General features: G+C 28.5%; 1 protein-coding gene across 1 annotated transcript in view; it reads right to left on the reverse strand.

Moving 5' to 3' along the window:
• LOC107064439 (uncharacterized) overlaps nt 1-18,741 on the reverse strand; it is a 272,414-nt gene that overhangs the window by 13,872 nt on the left and 239,801 nt on the right. Inside the window, exon 5 of the mRNA XM_015317128.2 lies at nt 6,117-6,375. Coding sequence (XP_015172614.1) covers nt 6,117-6,375 — 259 coding nt within the window. The remainder of the gene's footprint in view (nt 1-6,116; nt 6,376-18,741) is intronic.

The raw sequence follows: 18,741 nt of genomic DNA on the forward strand, positions 1-18,741 counted from the left end.
AAAAAAAAGAAGAAAAAAAATAGAAAGAGCAGTTTATGTAATTTATTTATAAAGTCAACATCGGGGGCCTTCGTCTAACAAAAAGTTTTTTATTCGGTAAAGAGGAACAAAAATAACGATACATGAAGCTAAACAATTTGATTAGTAGAGAGAAAAGAGAGACAAATGTTACGAATGTCAATTTATATGCAAAGAAGTTTGAAAACTATTTTGAAATAAATTACAATAAAATCTGTGAGCAGATTTTTTTTTTTATATAAAATTGATCTTTTAAAAATTCTAAACTATGGCAAAGAAATTATAATCCATATAAATAACAACTATTATATTTTTAACGTATTTAGAAAATGAATTTACATTTAGTAGAATCGAATTTAATAAATAATAATTATCGTTCACAGATAGTAATTTATGAAACGTAGATATGATTGATTATTATTATCATTTGGTTAATTTACCTGTACAATATAATTGTTACATTTAGATATTCTGATAACAAATCTCTCAATTAGTGAATCGGTTCTATCTATTGCTTTTGTGGGTTTCTAATTAGAACATGTTCTATTATAACATTTCAATAACTATGGAAAACATTGACTAGAAAGAAAAATAATATATTAGCAAGTATTACTAGAGAAATGAGTTCTTTTATATCGTATGCATTTGGATTGTTTCCTTTTGGCAATATTTTTATTTTTATTTTTATTTTTATTTATTTTTTCAAAAATTGCTATATATGCATATTGTACACTATTGTTTATACGAGAGATATCGAAAAAGACTATAAAAGAGTAATATTCGTTGAATTTGTATGGTTTATTCAAGAATTTGATACTTCAGCACTAAAACAAAACACTGAAGAGAAAAAATGGGAGTAGGTATAAAACTAAAAAAATATATAAAAGAATAAATAAATTTATATTGACTCTTTTTAAAGGATATAATTTTTGCAACCTTTTACAAAAAAAGAAAAAAAAACATCTACCGAAAAATATTTTCTTTTTGAATAATTGTTGAATATAATTTCACATCGGTACTAGGTTAGATTAGAAGAAATAATATTTCATTTAGAAAAGAAAGCAGGATTATTCTTTTTTAAAAATTTATTCGATTTCACGGTAAAATGGGCGCCATCCATGAATATATATAGGGGAACAGTGCGTTTCGTGATAATAACACACATTGTCGAAAATGTAATTAAAGTGAAAAATTGTTCTCGACGCCAACAATGCCACTACGGTCATTAGAATACGATAAAAGAATTGTGCCAGGCGTTGCCTGGTGAATAAAACAAAAGACCTACGGATTAAGCACATCATAGTTTTAAGCAATCATAGTTCGATTATCGCGTATTCTGAAATAGCATACTTTCACAATTTTTAATGTCACTTTTTTATTATACTATTCTTATTCTATCATTATTATCATATTTCATTACTTATCCTTTATAACCTAATTGTAATATTTTCGTAGTAAAAAAGAAACCATTTTTTTTTTTAATAATTATGAAGAATATTAAATATAGTTTAAAAAAATATAGGAAATTTTATTAACCCCTTTAGACTCGAATTTTTTTTAGTTTAAGAAAAATAATTTTAATACGAAAATTAACATTCACGTGAATGAAAGTGAAAATATATTTTTTATTTGTTTATTTATAATTTGTAAATGTATAGTTTAATGGATATATGGTCCTTAAGAAAAATTTGAAACATTAAGGAGATCCTGTGAGTAATATTTGTATAATAAATATAATAAATTTTATATAATAAAAAAAAGTAAAGTATTATGTACATTACAAGGTGCACAGTGCTTGTAAGGATTAATGAACTAGGAGTGAATTAATTAAATATTAGGTCGTCCCGAAAATTTCTTCCTTTTTTTGGTGATGAGTTAAACAATATTGCATGTGTAATATACTTTTCTTTTGTACTTTACGTTATTTTACTAAATAATATCGATTCTACTTTATTTTATCTTTTTCTATACTTTAAGTTATTCAACCTAAAAAATATAGTGCCGTAGAACTACAAAAAAAAAAAAAGGAGAAACATGTGGGACGACCTAATAAAACTAAGGAATAAAAAAGAATAAAAAATTCCCATTATTGTATAGTAATATAGTGATACAAGTTATAAGTTGTTATTTTAACCCTTTTGCTGAGTAACACGGACGGCAAAATACACGAATTGTTTTTTGTTAAAATAAATTTTTAAATAAGAAACGTTTGCATCAAAAGAAACCATAAATGTCTATTATTGGAAACATTTGATGATAGTAAATGAACATAACCCCTAAAGGCGCTGTTCGCAAGTAAAAAGTTAGGAGGACTAAGAAGTGGGCCACGGACCGCTTCAGGGATCTCTGGTTACAAGACCCTGACATGAGGCACACGAAGGCTCTGTTCTCAGGGCCCTCGGGGAAGCTAGGTACCGAGTTGATCAACCTAGACCGAGCCCAATTGAGGCTGGTTGTGGGATTGGTCACCGGGCACTGGCACTTTGGAAAGCACCTTACGCGACTGGGCCTTGCACAAGACTCGGTCTGCGGCAGGTGCGACGAAGGGGAGGATACCCCCCTCCATCTCATAACTCAATGCGTTGGGCTCACGGACGTCAGAAATGATGTCCTTGGGACCACCGCCAACAACTTCGACCTAGTGGGCTCAGGGGTGGCCAGACTGCTGCGCTTTGCAAGGGAGTCGGGGCTACCCGTGGGACCGCTACGGTCATAGGTTTTTCCCCGCAAGGGGCCCGGGCACAATGGTCCAGAGACTGAGTGCCCGGGTTAACAAACCTCAAGAAAAAAAAAGTAAAAAGTTAATTAAATTTATTTTCTATAATACCATTAAATATTTCGAAGTTTTGTAAAGTTTTTCTATACTTCTAAATTTTATTCAATTCAATAATAAGTTTAATATTTAAAAATATTTAAAATTTAATATTTATTTATTTCAATTTATTAATTTTAGATTGTTTACGATACATTTTATATTCTAAATTAATGTCTTTTCTTTTATCACTACTTTACTAGTTTTTTTTTCAGCTAGAAACAGGAATTTAAGCAATTTTTAATTAAAAATTAGATTTAAAAAAGAAATATAAAATTAGGAGGCAATATTACAACTTATTGTTTTATTTTATGAAAAAAAAACCTTACTGTAAAAATGCAGGATCTATAAATGAAATTAACTTAAAATATTGATTAAAAAACATGATTTAAAAAAACGGTAGAAAAACAGGAGGTTTCGAAAAATGAAAAGTAAAAAATGGAGATAAAAAAAAGAAGAAAGTCAGAAAATAGAACTCACGCAAAGGAAGGAATACCCAAGAGTAGTATTAGTATAAAAAAACGGTGGATCGATAAACAGAATCGCATTAAAATTTCGATTGACACAAATACGGCAAAAGAATGGGTAAAAAAAAATCAAGAGGCATCGAAAAATGAAGAGTAGAAAAAAACCAAAAAAACCAAAAAAAATGAAACAAAGAACATAGGAAGAAAAAAAGATTGAAAAGAGAATTCACGCAAGAACAGAGAAATACTCAAGACCGATATTAGTAATAAGGATCGATAAAAAGAGTCGTATTAAAAAAAAATCGATCAATATGAACTCCAGGAAACAAATAGGAGATTCAAAAAACAAAAGTAGGCAAAAAATAAAGACTAAAGAAGTAAAAAAAAAAAAGAAAAAAAAGGAGAAAGAAAATATATGCACAGAAGAAAATATTTTAAAAAGTGGAAGATCAATAAAAAAAAATCGAACGATAATTTAGATTGATATGAAAATAACGATAAAAAAAAAGAAACAAAAAAGAGAAAGAGAAAGAGAATGTATACATAAAACAAAATATTGTACTTAAAAATACTTAAAAGAAGAGCATAGATAAAAAAAAAGAAAATCGAACGAAAATTTAGATCAATATGAAAATGACGATAAAAAAAAAGAGAAAGAGAACATATACATAGAAGAAAATATTTAAAAATATTTTTTAAAAAGTGAAGAATATATAAATAAAAAAATAAAAGAAATCCAACGGAAATTTAGATCGATATGAAAATGACAATAAAACAAAACAAAAAACAAAAAGAAAAAACAAAGAGGAAATGAGATAAAGAAAACAAAAAATCAAAAAGTTTCAAAAAAAAGGAGTAAAAAAAAAGAGAAAGAGACAGAAAGGGGAAAGGGAGGAAAAATGAAGAAGGACAGAAAAGGGCACGGTATTCGAAAGGTAATAGGACCGGAGGTTATACCAGTGGCCGCTCAATTAAATCTCGTCGACGTCGCGTGCAGGAAGCGAGTTCAGCTTGTACCGGAGGCTTCCTTTTCGATTTCCAGTGGGTGGACCCTCTCGAAATTTATTAGCTCGTGCGCTCGACCGTCTAATCCTCGAATAGCCAGGCCGAGCGTGCAACTATTACCTGCACTCGTCGCGGCACTCATGTAGCCGAGATAGCCTTCTCTCTCTCTCTCTCTTTCTCTTTCTACCTCTACCTCTCTTTAAAGCATTCTCCACCTCTATGCTTTCCACTCACCTCTCTTCTCTTCCTCTTTTTGCTCTCTTCATCCTTATTGGACAAAGACAGAGAAAGAGAGAGAGAGAGAGAGAGAGAGAGAGAGAGAGAGAAACAGCAAAGCTGTAAATGTTTAATACCCTCAAATGAGAAAACGGTTCGTTGAATCGCACCTATATATATAATCCCAATTATATTCAGTTAGTAACAATAGTCACTTTCTGAATTAGGATTATTCCTATAAAAGGTTAGTAGTTATACGTCAATAATTAACACTCATTTCTATCGACACCCATTGCAAAATTCATTCTACCCGATAACTTTAACCTTTTACACGCTTCAACTAGTTTACCCGATTTAATACTATAACCTTTCATTGTTTAAACAAAACATTTAACCTATTTGATTTAAGGGATTTGTGTGATGCTGCACTTGACAACGTGCATTACATATACAACACATACATATATATCCGTTATCACAGATATCCTTTGATATAAAATCTCGAAAATATAAACCGACGTAGTTTTTGAAAATCATACGTCAAGTACGTTTTTATCAAACGCTTCTGTTAGAATTATTTTTTCTTTCTTTTTATGTAATATAATAATTCCACGTGTTTTCATCTATAGACAAAAATAAAAAGAAAAAAAAGTCGTACATATTAAACGGTATTGGACAATCGAAAACGTATAGCCAACGGCATGAAAAGATAATTGGTTTTGGAGACACGAGTTTAACGGCCGAACGAAATTCACCTCCTCTTCCCTTCCTCCTACTACCCCCTATACACATACGCATGCATACGATATATCGAACGATTTCCTTATCAACGAGATTTATCATAATTTACGACCTGAATGGCTATACTATTCTTGTTTTCTTTTTCTTTTTTGTTTTTTTTTTGTTTTTTTTTTTACCCCCAATCGAACGATAACTTACGCTCAACGGATTAACCTTGCGATCATTTCGATTAATATTTACCATTGGATTGTGTTATTCTAAACAGGATGGTTTTACATTTGCATTTTTTTTCATACTATTTACTATTTTGTTTGTCCAACTAAGTTCATTTGAATTTTATATATTTTGCTTTGGTGGGCTGTGTGCTAGAATTTTTATTGTTATGAATACGTAATGAAATACCCATGCGTTGTACACTTGATTACAATGGACGATTCTATTAGATAAAAATGTTGAACTTTCTGTATAAAAATTATATCCAATTGCATAGAAGAGTTAACAACATATTGTAAAAATATTGTTTATCTAAAATACTATTTCTATTTGCTAATTTTTAAATAAAAAAGAAGCTACACATGTATTTTACACTCATAGTTTATATTGTTCTATTTTGAAAATAAGCGAAAAATGATTAATAACTAAATTAATTTATACTTTATAATGGTTGATTAATTATTTGCGTTACGAAAAATATTTTATTTCGTAGTATTAAATTTGTATAATAATAATTTTATAAATTTGTTAATCACCTATTTGATTCATTAATTAAATCCTAAGGTTCATCAAAGTATTTCTTTGTTTGGTTTTATTTTTTTTGTAATAAAGTAAAATGAAGAAATATATTGAAGAATATTTACCTCTTTCGGGTACAGGTTCGCGTAAACCAGCTCCAAGTTGTATCTCGTTCATGGATGAATATATTCCAGGGATTTGTGCGGTACAACGTAGATTCAACTGGCCGTTTATGTAGTGAAATGGTTGCAATAGTAGACTGAGGCCGATCCACTGTTGTTGCTGATACTGATGTTGCTGTTCGCTGCTGGAAACTCCACCAGTGCCTTCTCTACGATGTTTCTGCTGTTCAGGTTCTTCCTGATTCGTCGAGGTAGCTTCCACCTGCGGGAAATCAAGATGGAAATCAAGCGTGAATTTCGTAACTTGAACATTTTCGAATGCAAACCAATGCTATGTTAGGAAGGAAGGAAGAAAGGAAGGTAGGTAGGAACGTCATTTCAAACTGAACGAGGGGAATTGGGGAAGAAAGAGAGAGAAGTGAACGTTTTGCGTTTGCGAATATAACCACGACTAGAGGGAACGTTTATGCGAACGAAAGAAGAAGTAGGCAAAAAGGCGACGAGAAGTCAAGGAAATGTAAATCTGCTTTTAACGAAATCCTTTCATCTGGAATCGACTCCTCGTCGGCTATTCTCTCCTTACTTTCAAGCACAAAGCCAACGCCATCTTACTCCGACGAATAAGAGTCTTTCATACCCAGCTTCGCTTTATATTCTACCTACTACTACTACTGGTACTACTATTAGTACTACCACTACTATTACTTATATTCTGTCTTTTTCTAGACTTTAGGAATTTTCGTTTTAAAGCTTTACGTTCTCATCTACGTGCAATAATGTTCTCATGTTCGTTATGAGATCGGACTACTTCGACAAAACAATCCGTACGAATTCGAACAAGTTAAGTTTCTTAATGTAGATATCTCTCTGAATCCTCCTTGTTGTTATATTAAAATGATAAATATAGCCAATTGTATATACATAGTTGCAAGCGAGTTATTCATTAGGACGTTGAAAATTTCTCAAGAAATTCATTTTACTTCGTGCAGTTGTTAAACTTTTATACTTATTTTAGAAAATTACTATTCTCCGTTGTACAACTTAAGAGAATGATGATAAAACGATCCTCTTGTAACACAATCCAATTTCATTTCCGACAATCAAAAGAAGCCACGTTTAAGGATACAGTAGAAATGATTTTATACGAAGACAGGTAGGGAATCATGTTTTAGGGATGCAGTTTCTCTAACAAGAGAACTGATTTTCAAGTCAGTTGGACCTTTCTCCTCTTTTTACGAGAAATTTATGTTACGAGCAACCCTACGATTTGCCAACCGAAAGATCCGTCAATGATTCTTCATTTATTTTTTTTTGGTCCTTATTTTATAATTATTAACACTTGGCATGCTGGTATACTTTACCGTCAAGTTATGCGTGCAGCGGACGTTTTTTCGTAAATTGCGCGAGAGTTTGGTTAAAAATTTCTTGTATCTTATTTTTTGCATCTTTGTCGAGTTATATACTACATATGCATTAAAAAATGCACAATTCAACATATACATAGTTAAGTGCTTTGTCCACTTCACTGTGTTGTAATTATACGTTACCAGCTATCCACCATAAATCTACTAAATACGTATTTTTACGTGACCCGCGCTCCAGTTACAGACCAAATAAAATAAATTTTTATTTAGATCGATTGAATAGTTTCGATATTTATCGCAGATAAAAAATTATAACTATTGTTAATATAGTAAAATATAATAATAAACAATAATTTCTGAGAATTTAAATTAGAAATAAATAAGAGTAATATTCCAAACTTTCTTTTTTGTATTATTATAAATTAAAGTAACATAATTATTTAAGTTTAATCAAAAAATAAATATATTTTGAGCTTATAACATATAAAATGAGAAAAAGAAACTACTAGTTCTGGGCACAATTTTTGTTGTTTTTTATTTTTACATTTAACATTTATTTATTATTCACATTTAAACGATCATAATTTAAATAATATTATATATCTATCGTTTCTATCATTTATCATTTAAATTTTTAACTCATCATTTAAATGTCAATGCAATGCCTTATATATACATATTCACGTCTTATAAAATTATTTTATCCAATAAAATTTTACAGAAAGAAAATCATCAATGTAATTTTATTGAAATTGTTTTATAACTATTCTTAAATATATAATTTTACATTCGATACCGCAAGATGAAGTAAAAAAAAGAAAAAAAAAAGAAGAAGAAAAAAAGTTATTCTTCACTGCAGGTGATTATTTCATAAAATGAATGAACGAACGAACGAAAGAATGAAGGAAAAAGGTACGGAGAGAGAAAATTCGAAAACGGAACACGCCGGGGCGCATAAAATTTAATCTCAAGAGTAAAGCGGATGAAAACGATTATACTCGTCTTGAATACAGTTTACGAGGAAAAGCGGGAAAGGGTTCACCGTGTCTCCTAAGTGACGTGGCCTTTCTTCTCAAATATCCTCGGGAAAGCACCGCGGAAAATCAAGAAAATGTTTCCCTCGTGAGAGATTAGACGAGACGACGACGATGGGAATTGAAAAGAGAGAGAGAGAGAGAGAAAGAGAAATAGAGAGAGAGAGAGAGAGAGAAAGAGAGAGAGAAAGAGAAAGAGAATGAGTGTGAAACTGTTGGTGAGGTGAGAACACGAAGACGACAGGGATGCACCAACAACGAAAACTGACTGAGTTCAAAACTGCTAAAGTCACTCAGTGACAAAAGCGAGTTCATACTAAGGACCCGAGTAACGACCAATACTTTATCCCCCTTCTGGTAAGTTTAAATACAATTCGAGAAGAGAATAAGACTAAACTAGGAACGAAGATTGTATTGGGGTTGCTCTAAAGTTACTAGCTGATTCTTAAAAGTCACTCTCTCTCTCTCTCTCTCTCTTTTTTTCACACTTTTCAAGCTAATTTCTTTTTTCTTTCTTTTTGGAAGATAAATAAGTCGTTGGGTTTGTAATTTAATAAATAAAATAAAAAGAATAAAAGAGAGAGAGAATGTCAGAAAAAAGTAATTGGTTATTTTTATTATTATACTTATTTTTATTTATTATAAAAAATAATTAGTTTGTGGTCAATTTTAAAATGATATTTAGTTTTATTTTAATTACTATTTCGATCTTTTTTGTATATTTGATTATTTGCATGTAGCAACATTTGGTAAGAAATTCAAATAAAATTGTTATTTATTAATTTGTTCTATTAATTATACTCTTTAAAATTTGTATGATATATTATTAAACTAGAAAGAAAATTGGATTATTTTTAAACTCAACGATCACTTATTCAATTAAATCATTAAAACATTTCTTAAAATATCTTAAAACCTAACCTATTTCTTTGCCTTCCAGGATGTTCTCTACCAAATTATATTACACTCGTAATTAATTAAATGTATTATTCACAAAAAACAAATGTCAATAACGTTGTTCTAAAATTACTAGCAAATTTTTAAAAGTCACTTTTACTCTTTCGCTTTTTTCAAACTTCTTCAGCTTATTTCTCTCCTCTCTTTTTTTTTTGGAAAATAAATAAGTCATTAGATTTGTAATTTAACCATTAAAACAAAAAGAATAAAAGAATATCGGAAAAAAGTAATTGGTTGTTCTTTATACATAAGTGTTATTTTTATTATTATACTTACTTTTATTTATTATAAATAATAATTAGTTTAAGGTCAATTTTGATTTGATATTTAGTTTTATTTTAATTACTATTTCGATTGTTCCTATATATTTGATAATTCGAATGTAGAAATAATTTGTAAGAAATTTTAATAAAATTGTTTTCTATTAATTTGTTTTATTAATTATATTTAAGTATTAAATATTTTGTGATTACTTTATAGTACAAAATAATTAATGTAACTCTACCGAATTTTTATAATTAAGAATAGAAAAATTAATTAAAATTTCTAATAAATTAAAAATAAAACAAAAATTGGTTTATTTTTTAAATCAACGATAACCTAATCAAATAAATCATTAAAACATTTCTTAAAATATTCTAAAACATAATCTATTTCTTTTTTAAAATCTGAATCTGTTCTTCAGGATGTTCTCTATCAAATTGTAATACATTTGTAGATAATTAAATATATTATTCACAAAAAAATGTCAATTACGTTCTAAGCCAATGATTACTTAATCAATGAAATTATGAGTTAGAATATATTTCTTAACACTAGATTTATGAATGTTTTATTTACTAATTTTTAAAAACTTAGAAACATAGTTTGAATGAAAAAATAGGTACAAGGGAAAAATTAATATTCACGCATATTTCATTGCAGCATTAAAAAATCAACATATTATATTTTTAAAAATATAATATTTAAGTTTTGTATATAATATTATATATGAAGTGTAAACAAATTAAAAATAAGTCAAATCTAGTGTTAAAACATTTTAACACATGATGCATTTTAATTTCCAACTACAACAAATTGTACAAAAAATAAGATTTCCTGGGGTGTATTTTATCGAATGAAAATGCATTCGCATATAAACTTTTAATTTTTAAAAGGTGTACACTTCTTTGTTAGTACATTAAACAGCCATGAACACGTTATGTGGTGTATAAAGCTCTCAATATTTTCTACCACGAATAGGAACGTCATGGGGAGTAGAGAAATTTGTAATTAGAAGAGATGGAGAAAGAGAAAGAGAAAGAGAGAGAGAAAGGGAGTAGGATAAGAAACAAAGAAGACCACTTTGGAATGCAGGAGGTCTCACACAATGGGGGTAAGCGCAAACGAGCTACGCCGTCGAAGGTTAAATCCGATGTGTACTGTTCAATTAGAGAAAACCAAGTAAACGGTTCAACCGTGGTACGACTTGGTGCATGCACGGCTTGAATGCGATTTCCAAGTTCGAAAAGAAGGCGCAGTTGAATTCAAGTTTAGTCACGACGGGAGGTTAGAGAGAAAGAAAGAGAGAGAGAGAGAGAGAGTAGGAGATTCTGCGAAGGAAAAGGAACTGTGTGAAGGAACGTAGCTAGAGAAAAAAGTATAGCCAGTGGGAAAATAAAGCAAAATGATGGGGGTAGAAAGAAAAGAGATAGAAGATCTAGCTGGTTGATGAAACCTTGTCACAAAATTACCTAAGACGAGACTAGAAAAATGATATCGTGTTACAGTTCTTCTTTTTAACGTAAAATTGGATTAGACAATTTCTTTGATAATGAGAATAATATATAATGTTTAAAAAAAAATATACTTGTATGATCGATAAAAATGTATAATAGGAAATATTATTTTTAAATAATTATTTTTAATTCAATTAAAAATATAAATATTGCTGATAATATATATTTAACATGAGGTTAGTATAGTTTTAAGGGTTGTAATTGAAATATATTTTTGTTCTAATATTTATAGGGTAAAGTTCATGATAATGCAAAATTAATAGAGTTGTCATTAAAAGTTGTATTTTGAAAGTAATTGTTTTCTAAAATTTATATATATATATAAACTAACTATATATAAATATTATATTATATAAATTATAATATATTAATATGTATACATTAAAAAATATTACAATTTATTATTATATTAAAATATTATATTTTATATATAATAATATTTATAATATATATAAATTTTATATATTGTATAATATATATAATAAATTTACTATATAAAAATATATAATTATATAATGATATAGAATATAATATATATATATATATATATATATATATATATATATATATATATATATATATATATAAATAACTATAAATTTAATTTTTTTGTGCCTTCGGTAAATTTTAGTTTAATAACAATAATATTAATTAGTTTCATATGTTTTTTAATATAATACATTTTTTATATTCACATCCGATCAAAAATACACTAAAATAAAAATATTAAAAAAAATTAAATGCAATATTATTTGAACAACCATCACAGTCATAGTTTGCCTACAATGTTGGCATAATTATGATGATTAATAAACGATATGTAGTTTATGAAAAAGAAGATACAATTCGTAGATTGTATGTTTTACACCTCGCGAACGGTCCATTATCAGATATGTACACTCACACATATTCTCAATGTGTTACGAAAATAGCAATGACAGCAAATTGCGTTTTAGACTGAAAGAGACTCTTATAACATGGAAGAGGGTTCCCATCCCTTTAAATCTACAGTGGCATTTCTCTCATCATTTCTCTGTTCACTCCTTCATTCCCTTTCTCTTTCTTTCTCTCTCTCTCTCTCTCTCTTCCTCTTTCTTTCCCTATCAGCCATGTTGTGAATTGCACCTGAGGGCCTTGTAGTGCGAAACCCCTGCAACGTCAGTTTATTCCCAGAATTTATGTCAGAAACGACTTCTCGGAACGAAGTATTTATAAATGTACAATCTCTGGATGTATGGTTTATCAAAAAAAAAAAAAAAAAAAAAAATTAGAATATTTTAATTATTATTTTATAATATATATAATTAAAATTATAAAAAATATATAAATAATATTTTTAAAAAATGATTTATTTAATTCTTATTAATGTTATTAATATTTTTTCTTATTCATTTATAATATTATACATATTATATATAATATTATTTTAATAATTATTTTATAATACAATTAAAATTATTAAAATTATTAAAAATATATAAATAATATTTTTGAAAAATTATTTATTTGTATTTTTTTTAATGTTATTAATTTTTTCTTATTAATATATAATAATATATATTATATAATATATATGTAATTTTTTTTATAATATTATATATCACATATTAATATTATATATTATATTACCATATATTAATATTATATAATAAGATATAAGAAAAATTAGATTAATATATAAAAATAAAAATTAATAATATGATTAAGATATATTATAATTTTTATTAATATTATTATTATTTTAAATTAATAAATTATTAAAATACTTTAATTTTTTATTATTTATTTTCTTAAAAGAAAAATAAATAATTTTAAAAAGATTTTTATTAAAATCAACAAAATTAATTACGTTCACATATCATCTTTTTTTCGAAAACAAAAATTAATTCTAGCAAATTTTTGAGGCAGATAAAAATATGACATATTTATAATAGCAATCAATATAATATTCAACTCCAAATATGGATCGTATAAAAACGTATGTAGTAGAAAAAGTGTGTCCAATATTCAAATGTTTAAATTGAAAGTGACAATGATGAATCCACACTCGTTTATAGAATTTGATAATCGGATTAAACTCTAAAAAAACTACCCCTTCCTGTGTAGAACACCACACGTGGAAACGCTGTGTATTTTTAAATTTTTATTTATGAAACATTTAGTTTGTTGGCTTTCGTTTATACTTATTTCAATGTTGAAATTAATCAAAGAAGGAAAGAGAGAGAAATTGTTAATTTACTTTTATTCAATATTCGTTAGTCATGCAATTTTCACATTTAGTTTATAAATAAACTCTTTATTTTTTATATATTTGATGTATTTAAAAAAAAAAAAAATGTTTTGTTACTTTTATTACTTTTTTTTTTTTTATAAATTAATCGTATATCATTATTATGTGTACAATCTTTCGTGATATTAAAATTGACAATTTATTTATGTTAATATGATAAATAAATAAATATATATTTACATACGCGCGTATATAAGCACGTAATTTTTTAATGCATATTTGCGTGTTTACATCATCGCCATCATCATCATAATCCTATATATATATATGTATATGTAATCCAGAAATTACTCAAATAAAATTTCCAATCAAATTTCATTTTTATGCAAAATTTTTACTCCTCTTCTTTAGATTATTATCGCGTTATTATTAACATTTTTGTAATTCTTCTATCGTATTATTTTTTAAATTACCACGAGATAAAAGAAAAATAAGAGGAGGAAAAAGAGAAATAGTGTATAAGAGGGTTGATCCTGTTTATCACATCTACGACATGATTTTTCTTTTACGTTTTATCTTAAAGCGAGTGACAAAATGTTATAAAACGTCGAGTCATTTAGAGTTTTTTTTTTTAGATTAACAGTCAATTTTTAATTTTATATTTATTTTAAAAGATAATGAAAAAAATAATTTAATTTGTAACTAATGGCATTTGAGATAACAGAGAATCCGTGCTGACAATATTTAACTTAAAAACTAATTTTTGAATGATTTTAAAAACAGACATCATTATTTTTTAAAAGCACAGAAAATTTTTATCATATTATATTTATATTATATTATATTATATTTATATATTTTTATTATATTATTTTATTATATTTATTTATTTTTATTATATTATTTTATTATAATTATTTATTAATATTTATAAATCTTCAAAACTATATGGTAGTAACAAATATATATGGTGTTTCTTCCATATATACAAAAAAAAATAAAAATTAAATAACACGTGAAATTAGCTTAAAAAGGAAAATAAATTTTAAAATATCTGGAATGTAAAGAAAACAATTTTTTGTTATTCTTTTTATAATTCTTTCGAATAGAAGCTAACCGTCGAAAAGGTTTATTTTTCTGAATATAAATACATGCCTCACATTTTATATGAAAGACATGCGAAGACTAGTAAGAAAAATAAGTGGGTATATAAACCTGAAAGGAAGAAAGAGAGAAAAAGAGAGAGAAATGTAATAAGAAAAGGAAAAGAAAACGAAGAATGGGAAAGGGGTAAAAAAAAGGAAGAATTGGCGATCTTGATGCGCGTTGCATTTTCATTCTTTGTCAAAACATCTCTGACGTTTCCGCGATATCACCGCGATTGTTGACATTCCATACGAAGCAGAATAGAATTCGAAAGCCATCCACGATCTTTCTTTACGTTTCTATCTGGAAAATTTTCATCGGTAACCCACGGACAACCACCATCCCATCACCACCAACCACCACTACCACCACCAAGCAACCAACGCCACGACTATCACCATACCACTACTACTACTACTACTACTACTACTGCTAGTATCTTCTTCTTCTTTCGTTTGCGTAAAAGGCAAACGCACGGGAATCCCCAATGTTCCCGAATTCCCTTCGAGGGATTCCACCGCGACTGAGAACGCTTGCAAATTCCAAAGCCACGATAGAAAGTGCAAGAGAAAGATAGCGATAGAGAGTTAGAGGGCAAAAGATAGATAGAAATAGAATTACCATGTAAGAGAGAAAGAGAGAGAAAGAGAGAAAGAGAGAAAGAGAGAGAAAGAGAGAAAGAGAGAGAAAGAGAGAAAGAGAGAGAATATTTCGTATTTTACATACATAAATATATATACAGGGTGTCCCATATAACTGTATTCACGATTTTTCAAGTACTTACGATAATCTGACAAAAAAATACCTTAAACAAAAGTTACACTGTCATTAATTAACTATACATTGCAATAAAACAAAGTTTGACAAATTTTGTTTTTAAATGTTTTTTAAGGATACCTTTATTTTTTTAAATGGCACCGTATATTTTTGACTTTACATTTTATAGCCCGTATTAATAGGAATTCAACGAACTAGTATACCATAACTTTTGGATGACATTGAAAACAAAGAAATGAATAGAAATATGCGATAATAACTTAAATTTATTATTAAAAGACTCAAAATTACATTCAATTCAGGAACATTGACTAATGCTCTATAACTAGAGACTTAATTACAGACAGTTGATTATTCACAACAACAACAACAACAACAACAACAAAATTGCTATTAACACTTTGCAGTTTGTACGTTTCATGAAAATTTTTTCGCTTGGTGCCGGTTAGACTGAATTTCAACAGTAATATGAGACACCCTGTATATATGTATATAACGTAGTCAATGTATATATATGTAGTTAAAGTTATATGCTTTACACCGTATCTCTGAGAAAGAGAAAGACTGATAAATTCAACCCTTCTCTTTTTCTGTCTATCTCATTTCTTTTTTCTCTTTCTCTCAACCTCTCATTTTCCCTTTGCTACTTGTAGAGAATTTCTAGGAGTAGTTTACTAACGCAAGTAAGATTCTCTTTGATGGGTGCGTTGTATACGCAACGAGAAAATAAAAGATCGTGTCTATCAAACGATCGAGATGAGAAAGATAAAGAAAGAGAGAAAGAGAAAGTAACTAGCGTTTAAAGAAAATACGATATTCTCCCTTTCCCTTTCCCTTTCCTTTACTCTCTCTCTCTCTCTTTATTTTCACGGTTCAATATTTATGAGAGAGAGAGAGAGAGAAAAAGATAGAAACAAAGGAAGAGAAAAATAAAGTAACCAGTGAGAAAGAAAAATACGGTTCTCTCCTTTTCCTTTTTTTTCTGTGTGTTTCTCATGGTAACTATACAATGTTAAGGGTCTGAAGGAAAAGCCATTGGGCTCGTTGAATCGATCCTATGTCCTTTATAGGGTTACTTGTCCGTGCTAAAGTACCACTCTTCTATCCCTTTTACTATCCATCCCTTACTACCTTTCCAAGGATGCGTCTAGACTTTGACTTACTTTGTGAAAGCAATGAATGTATTGTGGTTGATTCAAGAATTTGTATTCCTTTCCTATTAAATCACGTACGAGATCACACGAACGTTTACGAACATTTGATTTCACTTACTTAACATTAGTAGATTTATTTGTTCTCATTCGTTTGTTTTTATTTTCTGACAAAAGAATCATACGATTGAATTTTATCGATGATTATTATTGTTCAAAATAAATTGGATTTTTATATTTTTTTTTTGGGTTAACTTCGATTGTAATTGACGGATACAAATCGTAATTTGATTATTACGTTTATTTCATTTTATTTTATTTTTTTCGTTTATATTTATTTTTTATTTTGGATTTTTGTTTTTTGATTAACTTTGATCATAGTAATTAGGATATAAAAATTATAATTTGATTTTTATGTTTATTTCATTTCATTTCTTTCGTTTATATTTACTTTTTATTTTAAATTTTTATTTTTTTGGTTAACTTTGATCGTAATAATTAAGGTATAAAAATTATAATTTGATTTTTATGTTTATTTCATTTCATTTCTTTCGTTTATATTTACTTTTTATTTTAAATTTTTATTTTTTTTTTGGTTAACTTTGATCGTAATCATTAAGGTATAAAAATTATAATTTGATTTTTACGTTTGTATAATTTCATTTCTTTCGTTTATATTTATTTTTTATTCTAATTCATTTATAATACAAGAAAGAAAGAAATTCTATTTTACTTTTAATTCAATAATATTATTTAATTAAAAGGATATTATTCTGGCAATCAATTCTTTTTCTCACCCCATGGATTTTTTTATAAAAATACATATGAAAAACATTGTAGTTCGATTACTTCGTAAATTTGCTGTAAGACTTTTTTAACTCATATGAACTTAACGATAAAAGTACATCAATGAGTTTCGATTCGTATCATCGATAAGTAAATATCTGACAACTTTTCCAAACGTACATAAAAGAAATGACGACGAGCACTGATTTTGAAACGAATAAGAATAAGAAGAAATAGAAAAGATAGATAGAAAAGTAACGCGTTTGTTGAAAATCTCCAAGTGATAGAGAATCCAAGACTACGACTATGAGAGTACGAAAACGTTCTACTACGACGAGTAGAAACGAGATGTTGAGAACGACTTGTAAGTTTCCAAACGAATGAAAGAAAATAAAGACCATCACAGATCGATCCTAACGATCCCTTTTCCCTACTTCGACTATCTCAATGAGGGTTTACTTGTCCGCAGAAAGAGAAAAAGATAAAGATAGAAATATCCAGATATCCAGTTACCAATGCTATCTATCTATCTATCTATCTATCTATTTATCTAGATAGAGAAGAACGTCTTTGAGAAATCAATCGACGGTACAGATTCATTCCTCTTATTTTTCTACTTTCTAACTTCTTTAGAATTTTCTTCTCAATTCTTTCATTTTACTTTTTCTTTTTCCTCTTCCTTTTCCTCTTTCTATTCTATTCCATCCTATCGAAGATATTCACTGGCCGAAACAGAGTTTATTCGGCAGGTTTCGTGGCATTATATTCAGTTCGTTCCCTATAGACGACGTTCGAGTCTGATGATCTACGAGCTTGATCTGATCCACCTACTGCACGGAATGACGCGTCTACATGCGGTTGCACATGCGAATACGATAAATCACGGTGAATATGAGGTCGAAACCGAGCACAGGATGAGAAGAGAAAGAGAGAGAGAGAGAGAGAGAGAGAGAGAGTAAGGGGAGTCACAACACAACCACCACCACCATTCGAAACAGCTACCAACGTCCACGGCAAGCGTTTGCAGTTTCTCTCCTGATGCATACAGCCCAGCCACCGCGTTCTCTCTTGCATTTAACCACCCAACCTTCTCCCATTCAACTCCCTTCCCCCCACCAAGCTGCTGGTACTCTAACCATACCACCCTGTAACTGATCGATGATTCTCTAATGGCAGCTGTTCTTGCATCTAACGGACATGGTGTCACATGACACTTTCTAAATTAAGAGCTACAACCATAAACATATTTCAAGGGGGAAATTAATCCGTCTGTTAAAGGCAAATACATTATATAATGATACGTTTCTCTCCATTGACTAAGGATAATACAAAGGATCTCTGTGTATCATAAACATTATACTCCCATACGTATTAGGATCGTTCAAAGAACCAAGAATAATGTACG

Source organism: Polistes dominula, unplaced genomic scaffold (assembly GCF_049000335.1).
Source record: "Polistes dominula isolate Pdom_NZ unplaced genomic scaffold, Pdom_raw_medaka contig_482, whole genome shotgun sequence".
Taxonomy (NCBI): Eukaryota; Metazoa; Arthropoda; class Insecta; order Hymenoptera; family Vespidae; genus Polistes; species Polistes dominula.